General features: G+C 38.0%; 1 protein-coding gene across 2 annotated transcripts in view; it reads right to left on the bottom strand.

Annotated features, from left to right (window-relative positions):
• Positions 1 to 281: 281 nt before the first annotated feature.
• The window catches only part of APOOL (apolipoprotein O like), a 128427-nt gene continuing 104976 nt past the window's right edge, over positions 282 to 23732 (bottom strand). Inside the window, exons 7-10 of one of the 2 annotated variants that reach the window (XM_055438114.2) lie at positions 18157 to 18248; positions 16512 to 16619; positions 16218 to 16329; positions 282 to 804 (exon numbers count right to left, since the gene is read on the bottom strand). In XM_055438114.2, coding sequence (XP_055294089.1) covers positions 716 to 804; positions 16218 to 16329; positions 16512 to 16619; positions 18157 to 18248 — 401 coding nt within the window. In that variant the 3' untranslated portion in view covers positions 282 to 715. The remainder of the gene's footprint in view (positions 805 to 16217; positions 16330 to 16511; positions 16620 to 18156; positions 18249 to 23732) is intronic. The other variant, XM_055438112.2, reaches the window with a different exon arrangement.

Below are 23732 nucleotides of genomic sequence, written 5' to 3'. Positions count from 1 at the left end.
TCTGGAAGATAGATGGGAAGAAGTTGGGAAAGACTATGTCTAATAACTTATTTTTTCCTCTGTGTAATAGAAGACATAGTCATCTTTGGCAGGTATAGGAGGCTTCAGAATAAGAGGTCTGTAAAACCTCTCCTGGAGACCAGAATAGGAAACTACCCAGGAATCAGTAGAAGGAATGCTAAGCAGCACTGAGGGGTCCCATGTAGCACATGGTCCTCTCAAACAGACTTATTTTTGGACATCTAAGAGGAGTTAGCATTAATTAAACAAAGAGACAAAGCCAAGCCAATGTCAGAAAATATGCATATTTTATTATATCTCTGGGAAATGCAAAACAAACAGGGGGGAGGGAACACATCCTTCCACACACCATTCCAATTTAGCTGATATTAATTCAGAAAAGCTACAGCAAATATATATGTGTATATGTATATATATATTTATATACACACATTTTTTTTTTCATAAACACCCTTAAAGTCACCAAATGCATCCTAATACTTCTACCTCTGCCTCCTCATCAATAATGTAATGTTGTTTGGATTGTATTCAGTTTGTGTTTTAGTCACTTATGTGATTTGTCAAACTGTACATTAGAAGATGTAAGGGGAAAACTTGGTTTAATTTATACCCTATGCATCAGTTACCCATTACATGATTTTTTTCACCATTATTTGAAACTTCACACATCTTGTAGTTCTCTATGCAGATTATTTTAGCTTCTAGTGCTGTACATATCTATATCTTCTGGATGGGACTGCCCGTGATCCATGAGCTTGGGGTCAGGCATAAACTGTGTAGCACCTGATAAAATATTAAAATGAAAAAAAAAATTAGTCATTCAATTAACAAACTTCTTGTTGATATGGGGAACACATCAATGAGCAAAACATAAAAATCTCCACCAACATGGACCTAACATTCAAGTTGGGTGAAAGAGACAATAAGTTAAGTAAATGGTATGTCAGATGGTGGAATGCAGAAAAATAAAACAGGATGGAGAGGCATTTGGAGAGATTGGGTGATCCGCAATTTTAAACAGGGTGGCCAGGGAAAGAAAGCCTTCTATATTTGAGCAAAGAACTGAAGGAGGTGCCGGTATGAGCCCTGTAGCTATTTGAGGGAAATACCTTACGAGAGGAGCAGGTGGCAAGTGTAACAGATGTTACACATGTCTGAAGAGCATAAAATGGCCAATATGGCTGGAACAGAGTTAGCAAGATGTGCTGATGGTGGATGCAATGACAGTGATAGAAGTCACGATCAGAAAGCAGTGGAATGCTAGGCCACACAGGTCACGGATAAGTTTTTCTCTTTTATTCTAAGAAATAAGAAGCCACTGGACAGTTTTGAGCAGAAGTGTAACATGATATTATGTTTTTTAAAAGATTACTCTTGGCTATGGGTAGAAGAGAGTATAGGGAAACAAGCATAGAAGTAGGGAGAACAGTTAGGAAGCTGTTATAGCAGAGAAGACTGCAGTACCCCAGGAGGGAAATGCTAATGGCTTTTATTAGGGCAGTGGAGGTGGTGAAAAGGTATTGAATTCTGGATAACTTAAGGACAGGACAAAACGGATTCAGTACGTTGTGTGAGTGATACTCTTTAATTTGAGAAACTAAAAGAATGGAGTTGACATTTACTCAGATGGGGGAAATGTAGAAACATGTTTTGTTGTTGTCATTCAGTCGCTCAGTGGTGTCCAACTCTTTGCAACCTCATGGACTGTAGCCCACCAGGTTCCTCTGTCCATGGAATTTCTCAGGCAAGAATATTGTAGTAGGTTACCATTTCCTTCTCCAGGGCATCTCCCCAGATCAGGAATTGAACCTGCATCTTTTGCATTGGCAGGCAGATTCATGACCACTGAGCCACCAGGGAAGTCCCAGAAGCATGTTTGGGAGAAGGTAAATTAAGTGTTAAGTTTTGGGTGCGCTATATTTGAATTGTTAACTAGACATCACTTCATGGCATATAGATGGGGAAACAATGGAAACAATAGCAGACTTTGTTTTCTTGGGCTCCAAAATCACTGCAGCCATGAAATTAAAAGACGCTTGCTCCTTGGAAGAAAAGCTATGACCAACCCAGACAGCTATTAAAATCAGAGACATTACTTTACCAACAAAGGTCCACCTAGTCAAAGCTATGGTTTTTCCAGTAATCATGTATGGATATGAGTTCAGTTCAGTTCAGTTCAGTCGCTCAGTTGTGTCTGACTCTGCGACCCCATAAACTGCAGCTAGCAAAGCCTCCCTGTAAATCACCAGCTCCCGGAGTCCACCCAAACCGTTGTCCATCGAGTCAGTAATGCCATCCAAACATCTCTTCCTCTGTCGTCCCCTTCTCCTCCTGCCCTCAATCATTCCCAGCATCAGGGCCTTTTCAAATGAGTCAGCGCTTCACATCAGGAGGCCAAAGTATGGGAGTTTCAGCTTCAACATCAGTCCTTCCAATGAACACCAGGACTGATCTCCCTTAGGATGGACTGGTCGGATCTACTTGCAGTCCAAGGGACTCTCAAGAGTCTTCTACAACACCACAGTTCAAAAGCATCAATTCTGCACTCAGCTTTATTTATAGTCCAACTCTCACATCCACACATGACCACTGGAAAAACCATAGCCTTGACTGGATGGACCTTTGTTGGCAAAGTAATGTCTCTGCTTCTTAATATGCTGTCTAGTTTGGTCATAATTTTCCTTCCAAGGAGTAAGCGTGTTTTAATTTCATGGCTTCCATCACCATCTGCAGTGATTTTGGAGCCCAGAAAAATAAAGTCAGCCACTGTTTCCACTGTTTCCCCATATATTTTCCATGAAGTGATGGGAACGGATGCCACGGTCTTAGTTTTCTGAATGTTGAGCTTTAAGCCAACCTTTTCACTCTCCTCTTTCAGTTCCATCAAGAGGCTCTTTAGTTCCTCTTCATTTTCTGCCATAAGAGTGGTGTCATCTGCATATCCGAGGTTATTGATATTTCTCATGGCAATCTTGATTCTGACTTGTGCTTCTTCCAGCCCAGCATTTCTCATGATGCACTCTGCATATAAGTTAAATAAGCAGGGTGACAATATACAACCTTGACGTACTCCTTTTCCTATTTGGAACCAGTCTGCTGTTCCATGGACAGTTCTAACTGTTGCTTCCTGAGTTGCATACAGATTTCTCAGGAGGCAGGTCAGGTGGTCCGGTATGCCCATCTCTTTCAAAATGTTCCACAGTTTATTGTGATCCACACAGTCAAACGCTTTGGCATAGTCAATGAAACAGAAATAGCTGATTTTCTGGAACTCTCTTGCTTTCTCCATGATCCAGCGGATGTTGGCAATTTGATCTCTGGTGCCTCTGTCTTTTCTAAAACCTGCTTGAACATCTGGATGTTCACGGTTCACATATTGCTGAAGCCTGGCTTGGAGAATTTTGAGCATGACTTTACTAGCGTGTGAGATGAGTGCAATTGTGTGGTAGTTTGAGCATTCTTTGGCATTGCCTTTCTTTGGGACTGGAGTGAAATCTGACATTTTCTAGTCCTGTGGCCACTGCCGAGTTTTCCAAATCTGCTGGCATATTGAGTGCAGCACTTTCACAGCATCATCTTTCAGGATTTGAAATCGCTCAGTTGGAATTCCATCACCTCCACTAGCTTTGTTCATAGTGATGCTTCCTAAGGCCCACTTGACTTCACATTACTGGATGTCTGGCTCTAGGTGAGTGATCACACCATCGTGATTATCTTGGTCGTGAAGATCTTTTTTGTACAGTTCTTCTATGTATTTTTGCTACCTCTTCTTAATATCGTCTGCTTCTCTTAGGTTCCTACCATTTCTGTCCTTTATTGAGCCCATCTTTGTTTAAAATATTCCCTTGGTATGATAGTTGGACTATAAAGAATGCTGAGTGCGGAAGAATTGATGCTTTTGAACTGTGGTGTTGGAGAAGACTCTTGAGAGTCCCTTGGACTGCAAGGAGATCAAACCAGTCCATCCTAAAGGAAATCAGTCGTGAACATTCATTGGAAGGGCTGATGCTGAAGCTGAAACTCTAATACTTTGGCCAACCAATGTGAAGAACTGACTCATTGGAAAATACACTGATGCTGGGAAAGGTTGAAGATGGGAGGAGAAGGGGACGACAGAGAATGAGATGGCATCAATGATGCAATGGACATGAGTTTGAGTAGGCTCCGGGAGTTGGTGATGGACAGGGAGGCCTTGCGTGCTACAGTTTATGGGGTTGCAAAGAGTTGGACACAACTGAGTGACAGAACTGAACTTACTGAAATTACTGAACTAGATATCTGAATACAAATACTGTGTAAGCAGTTAGAAATGTGAATCTAGAGTTCAGGAGTCTCCTGGGCTGGTTTATAATTTTTATGTTCATAAGATGGAGAAGCTGTATACAGTTAGCAAAAACAAAACCAGGAGCTGACTGTGGCTCAGATCATGAACTCCTTATTGCCAAATTCAGACTTAAAAATGAAGAAAGTAGGGGAAACCACTAGACCGTTCAGATATGACCTAAATCAAATCCCTTATGATTATACAGTGGAAGTAAGAAATAGATTTAAGGGACTAGATCTGATAGATAGAGTGCCTGATGAACTATGGATGGAGGTTCATGACATTGTAAAGGAGACAGGGACCAAGACCATCCCCATGGAAAAGAAATGCAAAAAAGCAAAATGGCTGTCTGAGGAGGCCTTACAAAGAGCTGTGAAAAGAAGAGAAGCGAAAAGCAAAGGAGAAAAGGAAAGATAGAAGCATCTGAATGCAGAGTTCCAAAGAATAGTAAGGAGAGATAAGAAAGCCCTCCTCAGTGATCAATGCAAAAAAATAGAGGAAAACAACAGAATAGGAAAAACAAGAGATCTCTTCAAGAAAATTAGAGATTCCAAGGGAACATTTCATGCAAAGATGGACTCAATAAAGGACAGAAATGGTATAGACCTAACAGAAGCAGAAGATATTAAGAAGAGGTGGCAAGAATACACAGAAGAACTGTACAAAAAAGATCTTCATGACCAAGATAGTCATGATAACGTGATCACTGACCTAGAGCCAGACATCTTGGAATGTGAAGTCAAGTGGGCTTCAAAAAGCATCATTATGAACAAAGATAGTGGAGGTGATGGAATTCCAGTTGAGCTATTTCAAATCTTGAAAGATGATGGTGTTAAAGTGCTGCACTCCATTGCCAGCAAATTTGGAAAACTCAGCAGTGGCCACAGGACTGGAAAAGGTCAGTCTTCATTCCAATCCCAAAGAAAAGCAATGCCAAAGAATGCTCAAACTACCGCACAATTGCACTCATCTCACACGCTAGTAAAGTCATGCTCAAAATTTTCCAAGCCAGGCTTCAGCAATATGTGAACCGTGAACTTCCAGTTGTTCAAGCAGGTTTTAGAAAAGGCAGAGGCACCAGAGATCATATTGCCAACATCCGCTGGATCATGGAGAAAGCAAAAGAGTTCCAGAAAAACATCTATTTCTGCTTCATTGACTATGCCAAAGCGTTTGACTGTGTGGATCACAATAAACTGTGGAACATTCTGAAAGAGATGGGAATACCAGACCACCTGACCTGCCTCTTGAGAAACCTGTATGCAGATCAGGAAGCAACAGTCAGAACTGTATATGGAACAACAGACTGGTTCCAAATAGGAAAAGGAGTACGTCAAGGTTGTATATTGTCACCCTGCTTATTTAACTTATATGCAGAGTACATCATGAGGAATGCTGGACTGGAAGAAGCACAAGCTAGAATCAAGATTGCCGGGAGAAATATCAATAACCTCAGATACGCAAATGACACCAACCTTATGGCAGAAAATGAAGAGGAACTAAAGAGCCTCTTGATGAAAGTGAAAGAGGAGAGTGAAAAGGTTGGCTTGAAGCTCAACATTCAGAAAGCCAAGATCATGGCATCTGGTCCCATCACTTCATGGGAAATATATGGGAAAACAATGGAAACCGTGTCAGACTTTATTTTTTGGGGCTCCAAATTCACTGCAGATACTGATTGCAGCCATGAAATTAAAAGACGCTTACTCCTTGGAAGGAACGTTATGACCACCCTAGACAGTATGACCAACCTAGATAGTAGCAGAGACATCACTTTGCCAACCAAGGTCCATCTAGTCAAGGCTATTGTTTTTCCATTGGTCGTGTATGGATGTGAGAGTTGGACTGTAAGGAAAGTTGACTGCCAAAAATTGATGCTTTTGAACTGTGGTGCTGGAGATGACTCTTGAGAGTCCCTTGGACTGCAAGTAGATCCAACCAGTCCATTCTAAAGGAGATCAATCCTGGGTGTTCATTGGAAGGACTGATGCTAAAGCTGAAACTCCAATACTTCGGCCACCTCAAGCGACGAGTTGACTCACTGGAAAAGACTCTGATCCTGGGAAGGATTGGGGGCAGGAGGAGAAGTGGACGACAGAGAATGAGATGGCTGGATGGCATTGCCGACTTGATGGACATGAGTTTGAGTGAACTCCGGGAGTTGGTGATGGACAGGGAGGCCTGGCGTGCTGTGATTCATGGGGTCGCACAGAGTTGGAAACGACTGCGTGACTGAACTGAACTGAGGCTATAAATAGCGTCTAAAACTATGGGACCATATGAGGTCATCCAGAACATCATAAAAGAAGTTCAAGGTATGAGCCCTTTGGATACTCCAACTTTCTGAAGTTAAGAATATTAGGAGTATATAGCAGAGAAGACTGGGAAGAAACAGCCAGTCATTGAAGTAAGAGAACCAAGAGTAAGTGATATTCCACAGTCCAAGTAAAGAGACTCTTTCAATGAGAATGGAGTAATCATTTCTGTTAGAAGTTACTGATGGATTACATAAGATAGAGATTGGGAATGGAAACTTGAGTTGGCAGTGTGGATCAGTGGTGATCTTGATAAGCTGAATGTGTCCCAGGCAAGATGCCACGTTATTTTCATGGATCATCTCAGAATAACACCGTGAAACAGATGGCATTTTTATTTTATCCATGTTTTACAGATAAGTACATTTTAAAGTACAGAGGTTAAGAAACTTGACCAGTGTCATCCAGGTGATAAGTAGTGGAACCAGGACTGACAACAACCCTGGCTCTTCTGTAAAATGGGGGTTAGAGTACTCAGAAAATTATTTTTAGTATTCAACATAATAATATATACAAGTGGTATATATAATACCCTGTGTATGTTAAGTAGGTAAGGATAATTTTAATATTTATCTTGTGACATACACTAAAAATATTTTTCACGATTTTTATTTTTTCTTTTTTTTTATTATTTATTTATTTTTATTTTTTATTGGAGGCTAATTAGTTGATCTGATCACATGGACCACAGCTGAATGTGGTCCACTGGAGAAGGGAATGGCAAACCACTTGCCTTGAGAACCCCGTGAACAGTATCAAAGGGAAAAATGATAGGATACTAAATGAGAAATTCCCCAGGTCGGTAGGTGCCCAGTATGCTACTGGTGATCAGTGGAGAAGAAACTCTCGAAGGAATAAAGGGATGGAGCAAAAGCAAAACCAATACCCAGTTGTGGATGTGACCGATGATAGAAGCAAGTTCCGGTGCTGTAAAGAACAATATTGCATAGGAACCTGGAATGTTAGGTCCATGAATCAAGGCAAATTGGAAGTGGTCAAATAGGAGATGGCAAGAGTGAACATAGACATTCTAGGAATCAGTGAACTAAAATGGACTGGAATGGGTGAATTTAACTCAGATGACCACTATATCTACTACTGTGGGCAGGAATCCCTTAAAAGAAATGGAGTAGACATCATGGTCAACAAAAGAGTCCGAAATGCAGTACTTGGATGCAATCTTAAACACGACAGAATGATTTCTGTTCGTTTCCAAGGCAAACCATTCAATATTACAGTAATCCAGGCCCATGCCCCAACCAGTAATGCTGAAGAAGCTGAAGTTGAACGGTTCTATGAAGACCTACAAGACCTTTTAGAACTAACACCCAAAAAAGATGTCCTTTTCATTATAGGGGACTGGAATGCAAAAGTAGCAAGTCAAGAAACACCTGGAGTAACAGGCAAATTTGGCCTTGGAGCACAGAATGAAGCAAGGCAAAGGCTAATAGAGTTTTGTCAAGAGAACGCACTGGTCATAGCAAACACCTTCTTCCAACAACACAAGAGAAGACTCTACACATGGACATCACCAGATGGTCAACACCAAAATCAGATTGATTTTATTCTTTGCAGCCAAAGATGGAGAAGCTGTATACAGTGAGCAAAAACAAGACCAGGAGCTGACTGTGGCTCAGATCATGAACTCCTTATTGCCAAATTCAGACATAAATTGAAGAAAGTAGGGAAAACCACTAGACCATTCAGATATGACCTCAATCAAATCCCTTATGATTATACAGTGCAAGTGAGGAATAGATTTAAGGGACTAGATCTGATAGATAGAGTGCCTGATGAACTATGGATGGAGGTTCATGACATTGTAAAGGAGACAGGGACCAAGACCATCCCCATGGAAAAGAAATGCAAAAAAGCAAAATGGCTGTCTGAGGAGGCCTTACAAAGAGCTGTGAAAAGAAGAGAAGCGAAAAGCAAAGGAGAAAAGGAAAGATAGAAGCATCTGAATGCAGAATTCCAAAGAATAGCAAGGAGAGATAAGAAAGCCCTCCTCAGTGATCAATGCAAAGAAATAGAGGAAAACAACAGAATAGGAAAAACAAGAGATCTCTTCAAGAAAATTAGAGATTCCAAGGGAATATTTCATGCAAAGCTGGGCTCGATAAAGGACAGAAATGGTATGGACCTAACAGAAGCAGAAGATATTAAGAAGAGGTGGCAAGAATACACAGAAGAACTGTACAAAAAAGATCTTCACGACCAAGATAGTCACGATAACGTGTTCACTGACCTAGAGCCAGACATCTTGGAATGTGAAGTCAAGTGGGCCTTAGAAAGCATCACTAGGAACAAAGCTAGTGGAGGTGATGGAATTCGAGTTGAGCTGTTTCAAATCCTGAAAGATGATGGTGTTAAAGTGCTGCACTCAATATGCCAGCAAATTTGGAAAACTCAGCAGTGGCCACAGGACTGGAAAAAGTCAGTCTTCATTAAAATCCCAAAGAAAGGCAATGCCAAAGAATGCTCAAACTACCGCACAATTGCACTCATCTCACACGCTAGTAAAGTCATGCTCAAAATTCTCCAAGCCAGGCTTCAGCAATATGTGAACCGTGAACATCCAGATGCTCAAGCAGGTTTTAGAAAAGACAGAGGCGCCAGAGATCATATTGCCAACATCCGCTGGATCATGGAGAAAGCAAGAGAGTTCCAGAAGAGCATCTATTTCTGTTTCATTGACTATGCCAAAGCGTTTGACTGTGTGGATCACAATAAACTGTGGAACATTCTGAAAGAGATGGGAATCCCAGACCACCTGACCTGCCTCTTGAGAAACCTGTACGCAGGTCAGGAAGCAACAGTCAGAACTGTATATGGAACAACAGACTGGTTCCAAATAGGAAAAGGAGTACGTCAAGGCTGTATATTGTCACCCTGCTTATTTAACTTTTATGCAGAGTATATCATGAGGAATGCTGGGCTGGAAGGAGCACAAGCTGGAATCAAGATTGCTGGGAGAAATATCAATAATCTCACATATGCAGATGACACTACCCTTATGGCAGAAAGTGAAGAGGAACTCAAAAGCCTCTTGATGAAAGTCAAAGAGGAGAGTGAAAAGGTTGGCTTGAAGCTCAACATTCAGAAAACAAAGATCATGGCATCTGGTCCCATCACTTCATGGGAAATAGATGGAAAAACAGTGGAAAAAGTGTCAGACTTTATTTTTTGGGGCTCCAAAATCACTGCGGATGCTGATTGCAGCCATGAAATTAAAAGACGCTTACTCCTTGGAAGGAAAGTTATGACCAACCTTGATAATATATTAAAAAGCAGAGAGATTACTTTGCCAACAAAGGTCCGTCTAGTCAAGGTTATGGTTTTTCCCGTGGTCATGTATGGATGTGAGAGTTGGACTGTGAAGAAGGCTGATCGCTGAAAAATTGATGCTTTTGAACTGTGGTGTTGGAGAAGACTCTTGAGAGTCCCTTTTACCGCAAGGAGATCCAACCAGGCCATTCTAAGGGAGATCGATCCTGGGTGTTCATTGGAGTGATACTGAAGCCGAAACTGCAATACTTTGGCCACCTCATGTGACGAGTTGACTCACTGGGAAAGACTCTGATGCTGGGAAAGGTTGGGGGCGAGAGGAGAAGGGGAAGACCGAGAATGAGATGGCTGGATGGCATCACCGACTCTGTGGACATGGGTTTGAGTGAGCTCCGGGAGTTGGTGATGGACAGGGAGGCCTGGCGTGCTGTGATTCATGGGATCGCGGAGAGTTGGACACGACTGAGCGACTGAACTGAACTGAATTATTTTACAATATTATATTGGTTGGTTTTGCCATACATTGACATGAATCCGCCCCGGGTGTACATGACTTCCCCTTCCTGAATCCTCCTCCCACCTCCCCTTATCCTCCCTCTGATGTTAAGTATTTTTTGAAATTCTGATTCATTTTGAAATGACTTTTTTTTTTTTTAACATTTGAGAGACACACCTTTTTGCCATAGAGTAACTCTGGGAGTTGGTGATGGACAGGGAGGCCTGGCGTGCTGTGATTCATGGGGTCGCAGAGAGTCAGACACGACTGAGCGACTGAACTGAACTGAACTGACTGAATTTAGTTTCTACTTAAAAGTGAGAAACAGATCTACATACAATTATTTATTTTACGTCTACCTTTTCAGAAATAGTTTCTGTTTTATAAACTGGGATAGATCTATATGTAACTTCACCACTAAGTGTATTTTAAAAACAACCTAATCTTAAATAATCACTACCCATGACAAGAATACAGTTCTCCATAGACTTTTAACCTGGTATCCCTTTGGAGGAGGGGAGTCTGTGGATAGAATTCATGTGATCTATGAACTTGGATAGGGGAAATTTGTCTTTGTTTTCATTAACCTCTGACTGAAAATGAATGTCTTCTTCAATAATGAATGCAGGCAACAAACCACAATACTATACTCTTAACAGTACCTTAGACTCTGTCACTAACAGAAACCATAGATATTTTCATATCACACTACAGTTGCAGATATCTTGAAATATTTATACTTACTACTACTTCAAAATTATACCCTTTATCAGATATGTTGTTAAATATTGTTGATGAATACAACTAGGGAAACATATGCATTACTGTGTATTTTGTTTATGCATTTAAAAACATTCTGAGATGGGGTCTGTAGTACAAGTAGGTTAAGAAACCTACTACAGTTCTGACTGCTCTTTTTCCAAATGCATATTCTTGGTGGAAGCTTTTGGTCAGTACAAGTGAAAAATGTACTAAGAAATAGTTTTATCAAATAAACATACTATAGTTCAGTTCAGTCGCTCAGTCGTGTCCAAGTCTTTGTGACTCCATGAACCACAGCACGCCAGGCCTCCCTGTCTATCACCAACTCCCGGAGTGCACTCAAACCCATGTCCATCGAGTCAGTGATGCCATCCAACCATTTCATCCTCTGTCATTCCTTTCTCCTCCTGCCCTCAATCTTTCCCAGCATCAGGGTCTTTCCAAATGAGTCAGCTCTTCACATCAGGTGGCCAATGTATTGGTGTTTCAGCTTCAGCATCAGTCCTTCCAATGAATACCCAGGACTGATCTTCTTTAGGATGGACTGGTTAGATCGCCCCGCAGTCCAAGGGACTCTCAAGAGTCTTCTCCAACACCGCAGTTCAAAAGCATCAATTCTATGGCACTCAGCTTTCTTTATAGTCCAACTCTTACTATAGACATACTATAATAAGCATTGACAAATACTTATTTTATATAAGTCTGGATGTGTCTGATTTGCTTAACAATGTCCATCAACTGACTAAGTTTTCTAACACTTCTACTAACTTCCTTAATTTATATTCTTGTCCAAAATCTGGTCAAATAGTTAGCTCACCTAAATTTGAAAAGTTCTGATGCCTTTAGATCCCCATCTCTCAAAATTTGTTGAAAGGCTTCAGATTTTTTGTTTTTTCATAGCTTATGTTGGTCATCATTAACTAGAAGAATGTACATACAGAATTCCCTGTGGAGCTTTTCCTATAATCTACCTGCTTGGAGGCCTCACCTCTGGAAATTCTAATTTATAATTCTTTTTTTTTTTTCAAAATTCTTAAAACTGAAATTTACAATGTGTTTATTTGTTATCTTTCTGTAGTTTGTAATTCTTATGTAGAGTGAATTGTAGGAAAAAAAAAAAAAAACCTCACGAAATTGTGATGTGGATCCCTCTGGCTTAGAACAACTTACCCTAGGTCATTTGACTTCTGCCTTTTAAAAAGGGTTTGTCTCATGCTTTTCTGAGTAATTAAAGATTATATCTTTCCTCAGAAATTTCTTCATCCCTTTTGATAAAAGGCTCTCTGTCCCCCAGACAATTAGCAGTCACAAAATTCTTATTGAATCTCATTCCCTTAATCATTATAATGCTTTTCTTTGTACTTTATCATATTTTAAATCTCTTAAATGAAGTTAAGTTAAATGAAAAACTATTTATGCTTAACTTTTTTAGTCGACTTTAAAAAAAGCTGCTGTTATAGCAAACAGGTAAAGAATAAAGATGTTAATAAAACAGCAATGAATTATTGTCTCGAATTGCCATTAGGTATTATCTGTTCACTGATAATTTAGTTCACACCTTATCTCATTTATATTTTAAGCAAGTTAGGTATCAAAAATAGGATAGATCACTAATAAATTTCTGAGTGAAGTTATGAATATTAGAGATTCTGTTTTTGTTTCTTCTGTATAAAATCAGGATGATATTCAGTATTCAGCTGTCTCAGTAACTGAAACACTTAAACATATTAATCATTGCAAAGTGCATTCTCACACTGATCTATTCTTTCCATTCTTTTTTCTCTCTGGCTTCAGTTTGTCTTTTTTATCCTATATTTGAGTTCATCATTTCTGTCCATTTTTTGTATACAATCTGCTATTAAACCCATCCAATGAGTTCATAATTTCAGGTATTGTATTTTTCCCATCTAGAATATCCACTTGATTTTTTCACAGATTCCAACTGGCTGTGAAATTTTCCATCCTTTCATCCATTTTTTTCATCATATTTTCCATTTGATATATTAGTCATAGTTATTTTAAAGTTATTTTCTGCTAACTTCAATATTTAGATCACCTGTGGGTCTGCTGTAATTTTTTTTTCTCTTTTCTTAGTCACATCTTCCTGTCTCTTTGCATGACTAGTATTTTATTTGTAGTACTTCCCTGTAGCTCAAATGGTAAAGAATCTGCCTGAAATTCAGGAGACTAGGATTCGATCCCTGGGTCTGGAAGATCCTCTGGAGAAGGGAACAGCAATCCACTCCAGTATTCTTGCTTGGATAATCCCATGGACAGAAAAGACTGGTGGGGTACAGTCCATGGGGTTACAAAGAGTTGGACACGACTGAGCGACTAACACATATTTTATTTGTATGGTGGATACTGTGTAAAATCTGTAGAAGCTCCAGATGATATCATCTGCCAGAGTGGGGACTCTTTTCCTTTATTGGGGAGGGGCAAATTATTGATACTTATCATCTCACTCCAATCAGTCACTGAGCTGTGTTGCAGTTTATAGAAGAGTCGGTCAGCCCTGTTCCTCAGGTATGGTACTCTCTAGCTTCTGATTGACAGCTTGAGTTTCTGTCTCCCCAACACCAAAAGACTAGGAAATTTTGTTTTGCCTTTCAGGATTTTCATTTTGGATATTTAGTGTCATGACCCATATAATAATCTGGGAAATATCATAGGGGGAACATGAGTCATGTGTGTATGGCACACCTCATCCCTTTAAAATAGGAATCAGCAAATTTATTTGCAAAGGACCAAAGTAAGTATTTAAACTTTGTAAACCATAAGGTCTCCATCACAGCCACTCAACTCTACCATTTTAGGGTGAAAGCAGCCACAGCCAAAACATGAATGAGTGTGGCTGTGTTCCAATAAAACTTTATTCATTTATGGATACTAAAATTTGAATTTCATACAATTTTCACTTGTCATGAAACATTTTTCTTCTGATTTTTTAAAAACTATTTAAATTACATAGGAACTATTCTTGGCTTGTGGAATGTGCAAAAACAGTGAGCCAGATTTAGCACAAGGTCCATAGTTTGCCAACCTCTATTTGAGAGGGACATTAATCTTGTAAGACTGTGAGAGATTTCATTCTGCTTTCATCAGATTTTGAAGAGGTCCATGTAACCAAATTTCCAAATTTGTGATTCCCAAAATAAAAGTTGTCACCATAAATGTAACTGGATGATAGAGGACAATCAAACTCACACTCTGAGTCACAATATATTGCTGGACAGTATACACAATCTATTCTGTATGGTGAGAAGTTGTGGCCAAGGATGCACTCCCCCTCTAAGTAATGTGCTCCCAAAATGTGCTCAATGACAAATTTGTTTATTGGCAAAATGGATAATTACTCTAGGCCAATGATAATGATATCTTGTAACACTCATTGAGAATTTAGTATGTGTTTGACATTGTACTTTTTGCTTTACATGCAATATCTCATTTAATCCTTATAACAATCATGTCAAAAAGATACTATTATTGACTCTCTTTTATAGATGAAGAGACTGAAGCTTGGGGTATTAGATAACTTGCCCCAGGCAATAGAACTAGTAAATGTTGGATATAGGATTAAGATTCATGTTCTGTCTTAAAACCTATGCTCATGATCAGTGCTGTTTTTCACATAATGGCCCTTTGGGATTGCATATGAAATGTGTAAATAATGAGTCTCAATTCTGGGTTTACTACATAATCAACCCTGAATGATATATGATAAGGATAAATAGTACTGTGTATCTCTCTCCTCTACGTGTCTCCTTAGAATGCTTTTCATATACCAGATTACCTATGATAGGCAGGTAAAAGTTTCCAGAATACAGATGTGAGAAGAAAAGACATTGGCTAAGGATGGTCTGGTCTCATTGTTAAGCTGTAACATCTCCACAAAGATCTCTGGAATTGACAGGCATTTAGAGAAATGACCAGGTATATTACATACTTGAGGGAATATGGTCAACTCTGGATTATTTAGAGAGTCTAAAACCTGTATAGCTTATCTTGATTAGAAAAGAGAGGTGACAGGAAAATATTAAAACTCAAATCATGTTTGTTACTCAGTGAGAGCTTTTATAAAGATTAAGTGATAGGGGAGGAGACTAAAATCTCCTTAGAGGAAATTAGAGACTAAATCTTGTTTTAAATTAGATAATCTATATGCAAAGGAGGAGCTTGGACTTCAGTGTCAAGAATATCTAGACTATAAACATAACTCTATTTGTAAACTATAATTTTGGGCAAGTTACTTAAGCTCTCTGAATCTCAGTCTATTCATCATAAAACAATTATAATTACATACACATCAGAGTTTTTTATTTTGCTTTTTGGGAGAGGACTGAATAACACATTTATAGCCCTTTGCCCCACAGCAGTTGCTCAGTAAAGGGCAGATATTTTCATTATTCTCTAATTCTGTACCTCTGAGTTGGTCCTATTTCCTTTGTAATAAGATGACTTGATGCACAGTATCATTTACTTAGTACAGATAAACCTACATAAGCCAATGACTGGTGAGTTTATGTGAATATACTATTGAAATGATATCTGTTTCTTTTTGATCACAGTAAAACCACGGTAGTATTTGTTTAGAAAGTATAACTGTCACATTTTGATCTCACATAGTTGCCTGTATCTAATACTAGCAAAGATATGAGTATTATAATTTGTGCTATTTTTACTATTTTATGCTGAGAGTATCTAAACTAGTATCTAAACTAAATAAAACTGACTGTGGAAGCAAAGACGGATGGGGATAGAACAAGAAATGGAAACCTGGTATTTCTGCTATGTAGATGTGACATATTGTTATAGCCTATAAACTAGAAGAATTCAGAAAGACACATTTTCCTCTACCTGATTGAGAACCTCATAACCTAAAAAGATACACAGACTACAGATATGAGGACAAAACATTTATGAAAACACATAAATAAATTCAAACTACTAATTATAATACTATAAAGTTATTTAAGAAAATAATTTTTAAAATGAATTATTCCAAACAAACCTGATGTAAATTTGGTCTTTGTTTCAGAGCTGAGTTCTGTTGGCAAAGGCACTGAAGGTTTCAGGTTGTGAGTTGTTTCTGCAGGTGTTTCTATTTCATCAGCGCTTCCTAGCTGTTTACCAAAAATATTTTTTTTCATAAGTAAATAATTTTACTAAAAGAATAAAATATCCTAAAAAATTATAGCATGCAAGGTAGTATATTTCTTCATCTCTTTTCATTACATCCTTGACCTCTGTCTAGGACATCCACCTAAATAAAACAGTCTACGTTTTAAGTCCATCTAAACTCTACCTTAGTTTTTTCTTTATTTTCAGGAAGTTTTTTGTTGTTTTTTGTCCACGGTGATTTAACTGCTTCATACATTTGCTGGCTTGTAGCATATGCCTTTTTCCCAGCTACCTAATTAAAACAAAAAGTGAGTCAAATAATATAAATTTTTAAAAGTTAAAATAACAAATATTAAAAAAAAATTATGTCTTGTATTTTATATGAAAAACCAGTTCAAAATCAACAGTAAAGCTATAAGTCTCTAGATCATGATAACACAAAGCCTCATTTTCTATGTCTTATACAAAAAATTATTTGCCTCATGATATATATTATTTTGAGGTCTGATTTTTTAAAAAGCTTAACAACATGTCACAGAGATGTTTCCATATCAGTTTATATACCAGAAGATCTGCTTCTAATAGCTGCACAGTCTGTACTCTATAAGGAACACATCATAATTCATTTAACAAATCCCCTATAGATGGGCATATGAGCATTATGATTTGTTTAACAAATCTCTTGATGATGGGCATCCTTTTTTTCTTTTGGCAATTATAACCATGCTGTAATTAGCACCCTTCCACAAATAACTGGGATCATATACCCTTGTGGTAATTCCTTGGGTATATCATTAAAGATGATATACATTTTAATTTTTGATACTATTGCCACATTGCCTTCAGAAATTCAGCACTGTACTGTAGCAACTTACACTCCCACCAAGAGTATATAAGTATTTTCCAACCCAATTTCTCAGCAGCAATGTTATGAATCTTTTAAATCTTTGTCAAAGGGAAAGGCTAAAAACCAATATCTAAATGATCTTTTAAATTTGCATTTATTTGGTTGCTGATGAAGTTAATCATCTTTACTATATTAGGCCATTTGTGTTTTTTATTTTGTGGATTGTTTGTTCATGTACTTTCTTCATTTTCTTAGAGGGCATTCATTGTTTTCCTATTGATTTATAGAAGCTTTTAATATATGGAAGGATATTATTTAGTTCTGTGTTATATATGTGCAAATAACTTTCCCAGTTTTTCATTTATCCTTTAACTTTGTATATGGTATACCGTGATCAACAGAAATGTATGACTTTGATGTAGCAAAATACATTAATTTTTTTTCTTTGATGGCTTCAGGATATGTTTTAAGAAGGCCTTTCTTAAAAAAAAATTAAATAGAAAAAGAAGGCCTTTCCTATCTCAAGACTATACAAAAATACCTTTCTGCTCTTCTAATATTTTATAGTATTTTATTTTCTCATTATATCTTTATTCCGCCTGCAATATTTTTGCATGATATTTGGTAAAGGTCAAAGTATTTTTCTGAAATGTCAATTATTCCAATACATTTCTTGAATAGCCCACCTTTTCTTTACACACTGATCTGAAATGCCACTTGTACCTTAATCCTCAAACCAACATTTATATTGTTGAATTATATTTTAACAAATTAATCCTATTTGTGATAATCACGTAATTAACAATGGCATTAAAAAGCTGAGATGCTAATGTGATTTTGCCAACAGAGTTGCCAACAGAGTTAATGCCAACTATATTTCCCTGAAAATTAAATGTTACAGGTACTGTGTGACATTTAAATATTGTCACACTGAGAATTTAAACAAATACTGAAATGAAGCTATCACTTAAAAAGAGCTTACCTTTGCAATTATTACTGACTGAACAGGGTAGCAAACAGTTGCTCCTAAAGTGGCCAGTCCCAATGGATAAGCAATTCTCTTAAACCGAGAACCTGTAACATTCAAACAAACTATTAAACTCCAAACAGATGCTGCCAGACACTTGATGCTTTTATAACTTTAATGTTTTCTTTGTTCCCCTTTAAGCCATCATCTATGCTAAGCTATTTTTTAGGTAAAAATACCAATCAAGATGAGAGGTAAAATGTCCTTAAGTATTACAGTTCAATTAATATATTTTAGTTGTCACGTTCAATTTAAGAAAAGTATTCTCAATCTAACGTTGATAAGTACCTACACAAAGAGGGTTGATGATTTTCTTCTTTTTAAACGCTAGGTATTTTTTCATGTCCTAAGAAACCCAGAGTTGTAGCCACAGTTTTTCCAAGTTTGTAACACCACGTTAAACTGAAATGGACTCTTTTCAGATATCTTTTTTTTTTTTTTTTACTAAGTCTCTAGAAAGCCTAAATGATCCAACCAACTAATAAAGTTAAAGATTTTAAAAGGTACATAACTCCTTCATGTCATTGCTTTAGAATACTGAAGTAATAATTTAATAATTTCAAATAACTTGTAATAATTCATTCATTTTCACTACTGCCTTAATTAAGCATCTAGGAGTCATTTTGAAACTCGGTTTAAAGTAGCAAAATTCTTCAAAAAAATTTTTCCAAATAGAACCTCACTAGGAACTTCATATATAAAAACTCTATAGACTTGAAGTTACTCTAGTTAGTCTGAGGAACTATCAAGCCCTACCTACATGGCTTTTCCAGTATTCCCATACCACCCCTGAACACTTTCATGAAACCCTAGATTCTACAGAATAGTTTGAAACCCACTACTCTAAGCCGACTCTTAGCGACCCCATGAACCACAGCACGCCAGGCCTCCCTGTCCATCACCAACTCCCGGAGTTCACTCAAACTCATGTCCATCGAGTCGGTGATGCCATCCAGCCATCTCATTTTCTGTCATCCCCGTCTCCTCTTACCCCCAATCGCTCCCAGCATCAAGAGTCTTTTCCAGTGAGTCAACTCGTCGCATGAGGTGGCCAAAGTATTGGAGTTTCAGCTTTAGCATAAGTCCTTCCAATGAACACCCAGGATTGATCTCCTCTAGAATGGACTGGTTGGATCTCCTTGCAGTCCAAGGGACTCTCAAGAGTCCTCTCCAGCACCACAGTTCAAAAACATCAATTCTTCGGCGATCAGCTTTCTTCACACAAGATGTATTTCTCTATCTGGTTTTGACTATTAGTAATGAGGCTTTCTACAGTCATGTCTACAATAGACTGAACATTGAGGGAGGTGGGTAGGTAGGCTGCTTCAATCTTTAGTTTTACTTTCCTTAAATATAGACTGGTTTTGGTGATACTGGGAAAGAAGGTCTAATTATATTAAAATATGTCTTGTTCACTATTATCTTAGTATCTGTAGTTTGATTCTTGATTTTACTGATGTAATATTTCTTAATGTAGGTTTCCTTGACTCAGCCAAATTCTAATTTTGCTGCTCCTAAACTTGGAAGGTGGCAGTTTTTCCTTGATGTGTCATCTTATTTTATTCTTTATTTACTGTTTTTGTAGTTGCTATACTTGATTGACACTGAATAGTATACCATTCTGGCGATTCGTTTCACATATGATAATATACATGTTTCAATGCCATTCTCCCAAATCATCCCACCCTCGCCCTCTCCCACAGAGTCCAAAAGACTGTTCTATACATCTGTGTCTCTTTTGCTGTCTCGTATACAGGGTTATCATTATCATCTTTCTAAATTCCATATACATGCGTTAGTATACTTGAAATGAGTCAGTTCTTCACATCAGGTGGCCAAAGTATTGGAGTTTCAGCTTTAGTATCAGTTCTTCCAATGAATATTCAGGGCTCACTTCCTTTAGGATTGACTGGTTGGGTCTCCTTGAAGTCCACGGGACTCTCAAGAGTCTTCACCAACACCACGTTTCAAAAGCATCAATTCTTCGGCCCTCAGGTTTCTTTGGAGAAGGAAATGGTAACCCACTCCATTGTTCTTGCCTGGAGAATCCCAGGGAAGGGGGAGCCCGGTGGGCTGCCGTCTGTGGGATGGCACAGAGTTGGACACGACTGAAGCGACTTAGCAGCAGCAGCAGGTTTCTTTATAGTCCAACTGTCACAAATAACATGGTTTATTATTATTATTTTTAAAATTTTTTTGGAGGCTAATTATTTTACAATATTATATTGGTTGGTTTTGCCATACATTGACATGAATCCGCCCCGGGTGTAAATGAGTTCCCCCTCCCGAACCCCCCTCCCACCTCCCTCTTCCCCTTATCCTCCCTCTGGTCATCCCCTCATACCAGCCCCGAGTATCCTGTAACATCAATGCCATTCTCCCAAACCATCCCACTCTCACCCTCTCCCACAGAGTCCCCAAGACTGTTTTATACATATGCGTCTCTTTTGCTGTCTCGTATACAGGGTTATCATTTGCATCTTTCTGAATTCCATATATATGCGTTAGTATATTGTATTGGTGGTTTCTTTCTGGCTTACTTCACTCTGTATAATAGGCTCCAGTTTCATCCACCTCATTAGAACTGGTTCAAATGCATTCTTTTTAATGTCTGAGTAATATTCCATTGTGTATATGTACGAAAACTTTATTACCCATTCGTCTGCAGATGGACATCTAGGTTGCTTCCATGTCCTGGCTATTATAAACAGTGCTGCAATGAATTTTGGAGTACATGTGTCTCTTTCAATTCTGGTTTCCTCGGTGTGTATGCCCAGGAGTGCGATTGCTGGATCATATGGCAGTTCTATTTCCAGTTTTTTGAGGAATCTCCACACTGTTCTCCATAGTGGCTGTACTAGTTTGCATTCCCACTAACAGTGTAAGAGGGTTCCCTTTTCTCCACACCCTCTCCAGCATTTATTGCATGTAGACTTTTGGATACCAGCCATTCTGACTGATGTGAAATGGTATCTCATTGTGGTTTTGATTTGCATTTCTCTGATTATGAGGGATGTTGAGCATTTTTTCATGTGTTTGTTAGCCATCTTTATGTCTTCTTTGGAGAAATGTCTGCTTAGTTCTTTGGCCAATTTTTTGATTGGGTCGTTTAATTTTCTGGAATTGAGCTGCAGGAGCTGCTTGTATATTTTTGAGATTAATCCTTTACCAGTTGCTTCATTTGCTATTATTTTCTCCCATTCTGAAGTCTGTCTTTTCACCTTGCTTATAGTTTCCTTTGCTGTGCAGAAGCTTTTGATTTTAATTAGGTCCCATTTGTTTATTTTTGCTTTTATTTCCAATATTCTGGGAGGTGGGTCATGGAGGATCCTGCTGTGATTTATGTCAGAGAGTGTTTTGCCTATGTTCTCCTCTAGGAGTTTTATAGTTTCTGGTCTTACATTTAGATCTTTAATCCACTTTGAGTTTATTTTTGTGTATGGTGTAAGGTAGTGTTCTAGTTTCATTCTTTTACAAGTGGCTGACCAGTTTTCCCATCACCACTTGTTAAAGAGACTGTCTTTTCTCCATTTTATATTCTTGCCTCCTTTGTCAAAGATAAGGTGTCCAAAGGTGCGTGGATTTATCTCTGGGTTTTCTATTTTGCTCCATTTATCTAAATTCATGTCTTTATGCCAGTACCATACTGTCTTGATGACTGTGGCTTTGTAGTAGAGCCTGAAGTCCGGCAGGTTAATTCCCCCAGATCCATTTTTCTTCCTCAAGATTGTTTTGGCTATTCAAGCTTTTTTGTATTTCCATACAAAAACTGTGAGATTATTTGTTCTAGTTCTGTGGAAAATATCGTTGGTAGCTTGATAGGGATTACATTGAATGTATAAATTACTTTGGGTAGTATACTCATTTTTACAATATTTATTCTTCCAACCCACGAACACGGTATATTTCTCCATCTATTAGTGTCCTCTTTGATTACTTTCACTAGTGTTTTATAGTTTTCTATTTACAAGTCTTTTGTTTCCTTAGGTAGATATATTCCTAAGTGTTTAATTATTTTTGTTGCAACAGTGAATGGAATAGTTTCCTTAATGTCTCTTTCTATTTTCTCATTATTAGTGTATAGGAATGCAAGGGATTTCTGTGTGTTGATTTTATATCCTGCAACTTTACTGTGTTCATTAATTAGCTCTAGTAGTTTTCTGGTAGAGTCTTTAGGGTTTTCTGTGTACAGGATCATGTCATCAGAGAATAGTGAAAGTTTTACTTCTTCTTTTCCAATCTGTATTCCTTTTATGTCTTTTTCTGCTCTGATTGCTGTAGCCAAAATTTCCAGATGTATGTTGAATAGTAGTGGTGAGAGTGGGCACCCTTGTCTTGTTCCTGACTTTAGGGGAAATGCTTTCAGTTTTTCACCATTGAGGATAATGTTTGCTGTAGGTTTGTCATATATAGCTTTTATTATGTTGAGATATGTCCCATCTATTCCCACTTTCTGGAGGGTTTTTATCATAAAAGGATGTTGAATTTTGTCGAAGGCTTTCTCTGCATCTATTGAGATAATCATATGATTTTTATATTTCAGTTTGTTAATGTGGTGTATTACGTTGATTGATTTGCGGATATTGAAGAATCCTTGCATTCCTGGGATAAAGCCTACTTGGTCATGATATATGATCTTCTGAATGTGTTGTTGGATTCTGATTGCTAGAGTTTTGTTAAGGATTTTTGCATCTATGTTCATCAGTGATATTGGCCTATAGTTTTCTTTTTTGGGGGGGATCTTTACCAGGTTTTGTGATTAGTGTGATGGTGGCCTCATAGAATGAGTTTGGAAGTTTCCCTTCCTCAGCAATTTTCTGGAAGAGTTTGAGTAGAATAGGTGCTAGCTCTTCTCTAAATTTTTGGTAGAATTCAGCTGTGAAGCCCTCTGGACATTGGCTTTTGTTTGCTGGAAGATTTCTGATAACAGCCTCTAGTTCCGTGCTTGTGATGGATCTATTCAGATTTTCTATTTCTTCCTGGTTCGATTTTGGAAAGTTGTACTTTTCTAGGAATTTGTCCATTTCTTCCAGGTTATTCATTTTATTGCCATATAATTGCTGATAGTATTCTCTAATAATCCTTTGTATTTCTGTGTTGTCGGTTGTGATCTCTCCATTTTCATTTCTAATTTTATTGATTTGGTTCTTCTCCCTTTGTTTCTTGATGAGTCTGGCTAGTGGTTTGTCAATTTTATTTACCTTCTCAAAGAACCAGCTTTTGGCTTTGATGATTTTTGCTATGGTCTCTTTTGTTTCTTTTGCATTTATCTCAGCCCTAATTTTTACGATTTCTTTCCTTCTACTAACCCTGGGGTTCTTCATTTCTTCCTTTTCTAGTTTCTTTAGATGTAGAGTTAGGTTATTAAGTTGAGTTCTTTCTTGTTTCTTGAGGTGTGCCTGTATTGCTATGAACTTCCCCCTTAGCACTGCTTTACAGTGTCCCAGAGGTTTTGGGTTGTTGTGTTTTCATTTTCATTCATTTCTATGCATATTTTGATTTCTCTTTTGATTTCTTCTATAATTTGTTCA

Source organism: Moschus berezovskii, chromosome X, assembly GCF_049115385.1.
Source record: "Moschus berezovskii isolate FMDL1 chromosome X, NW_MosBer_1.0, whole genome shotgun sequence".
Classification (NCBI taxonomy): Eukaryota; Metazoa; Chordata; class Mammalia; order Artiodactyla; family Moschidae; genus Moschus; species Moschus berezovskii.
This window is presented reverse-complemented; position numbering and strand designations above follow the sequence as displayed.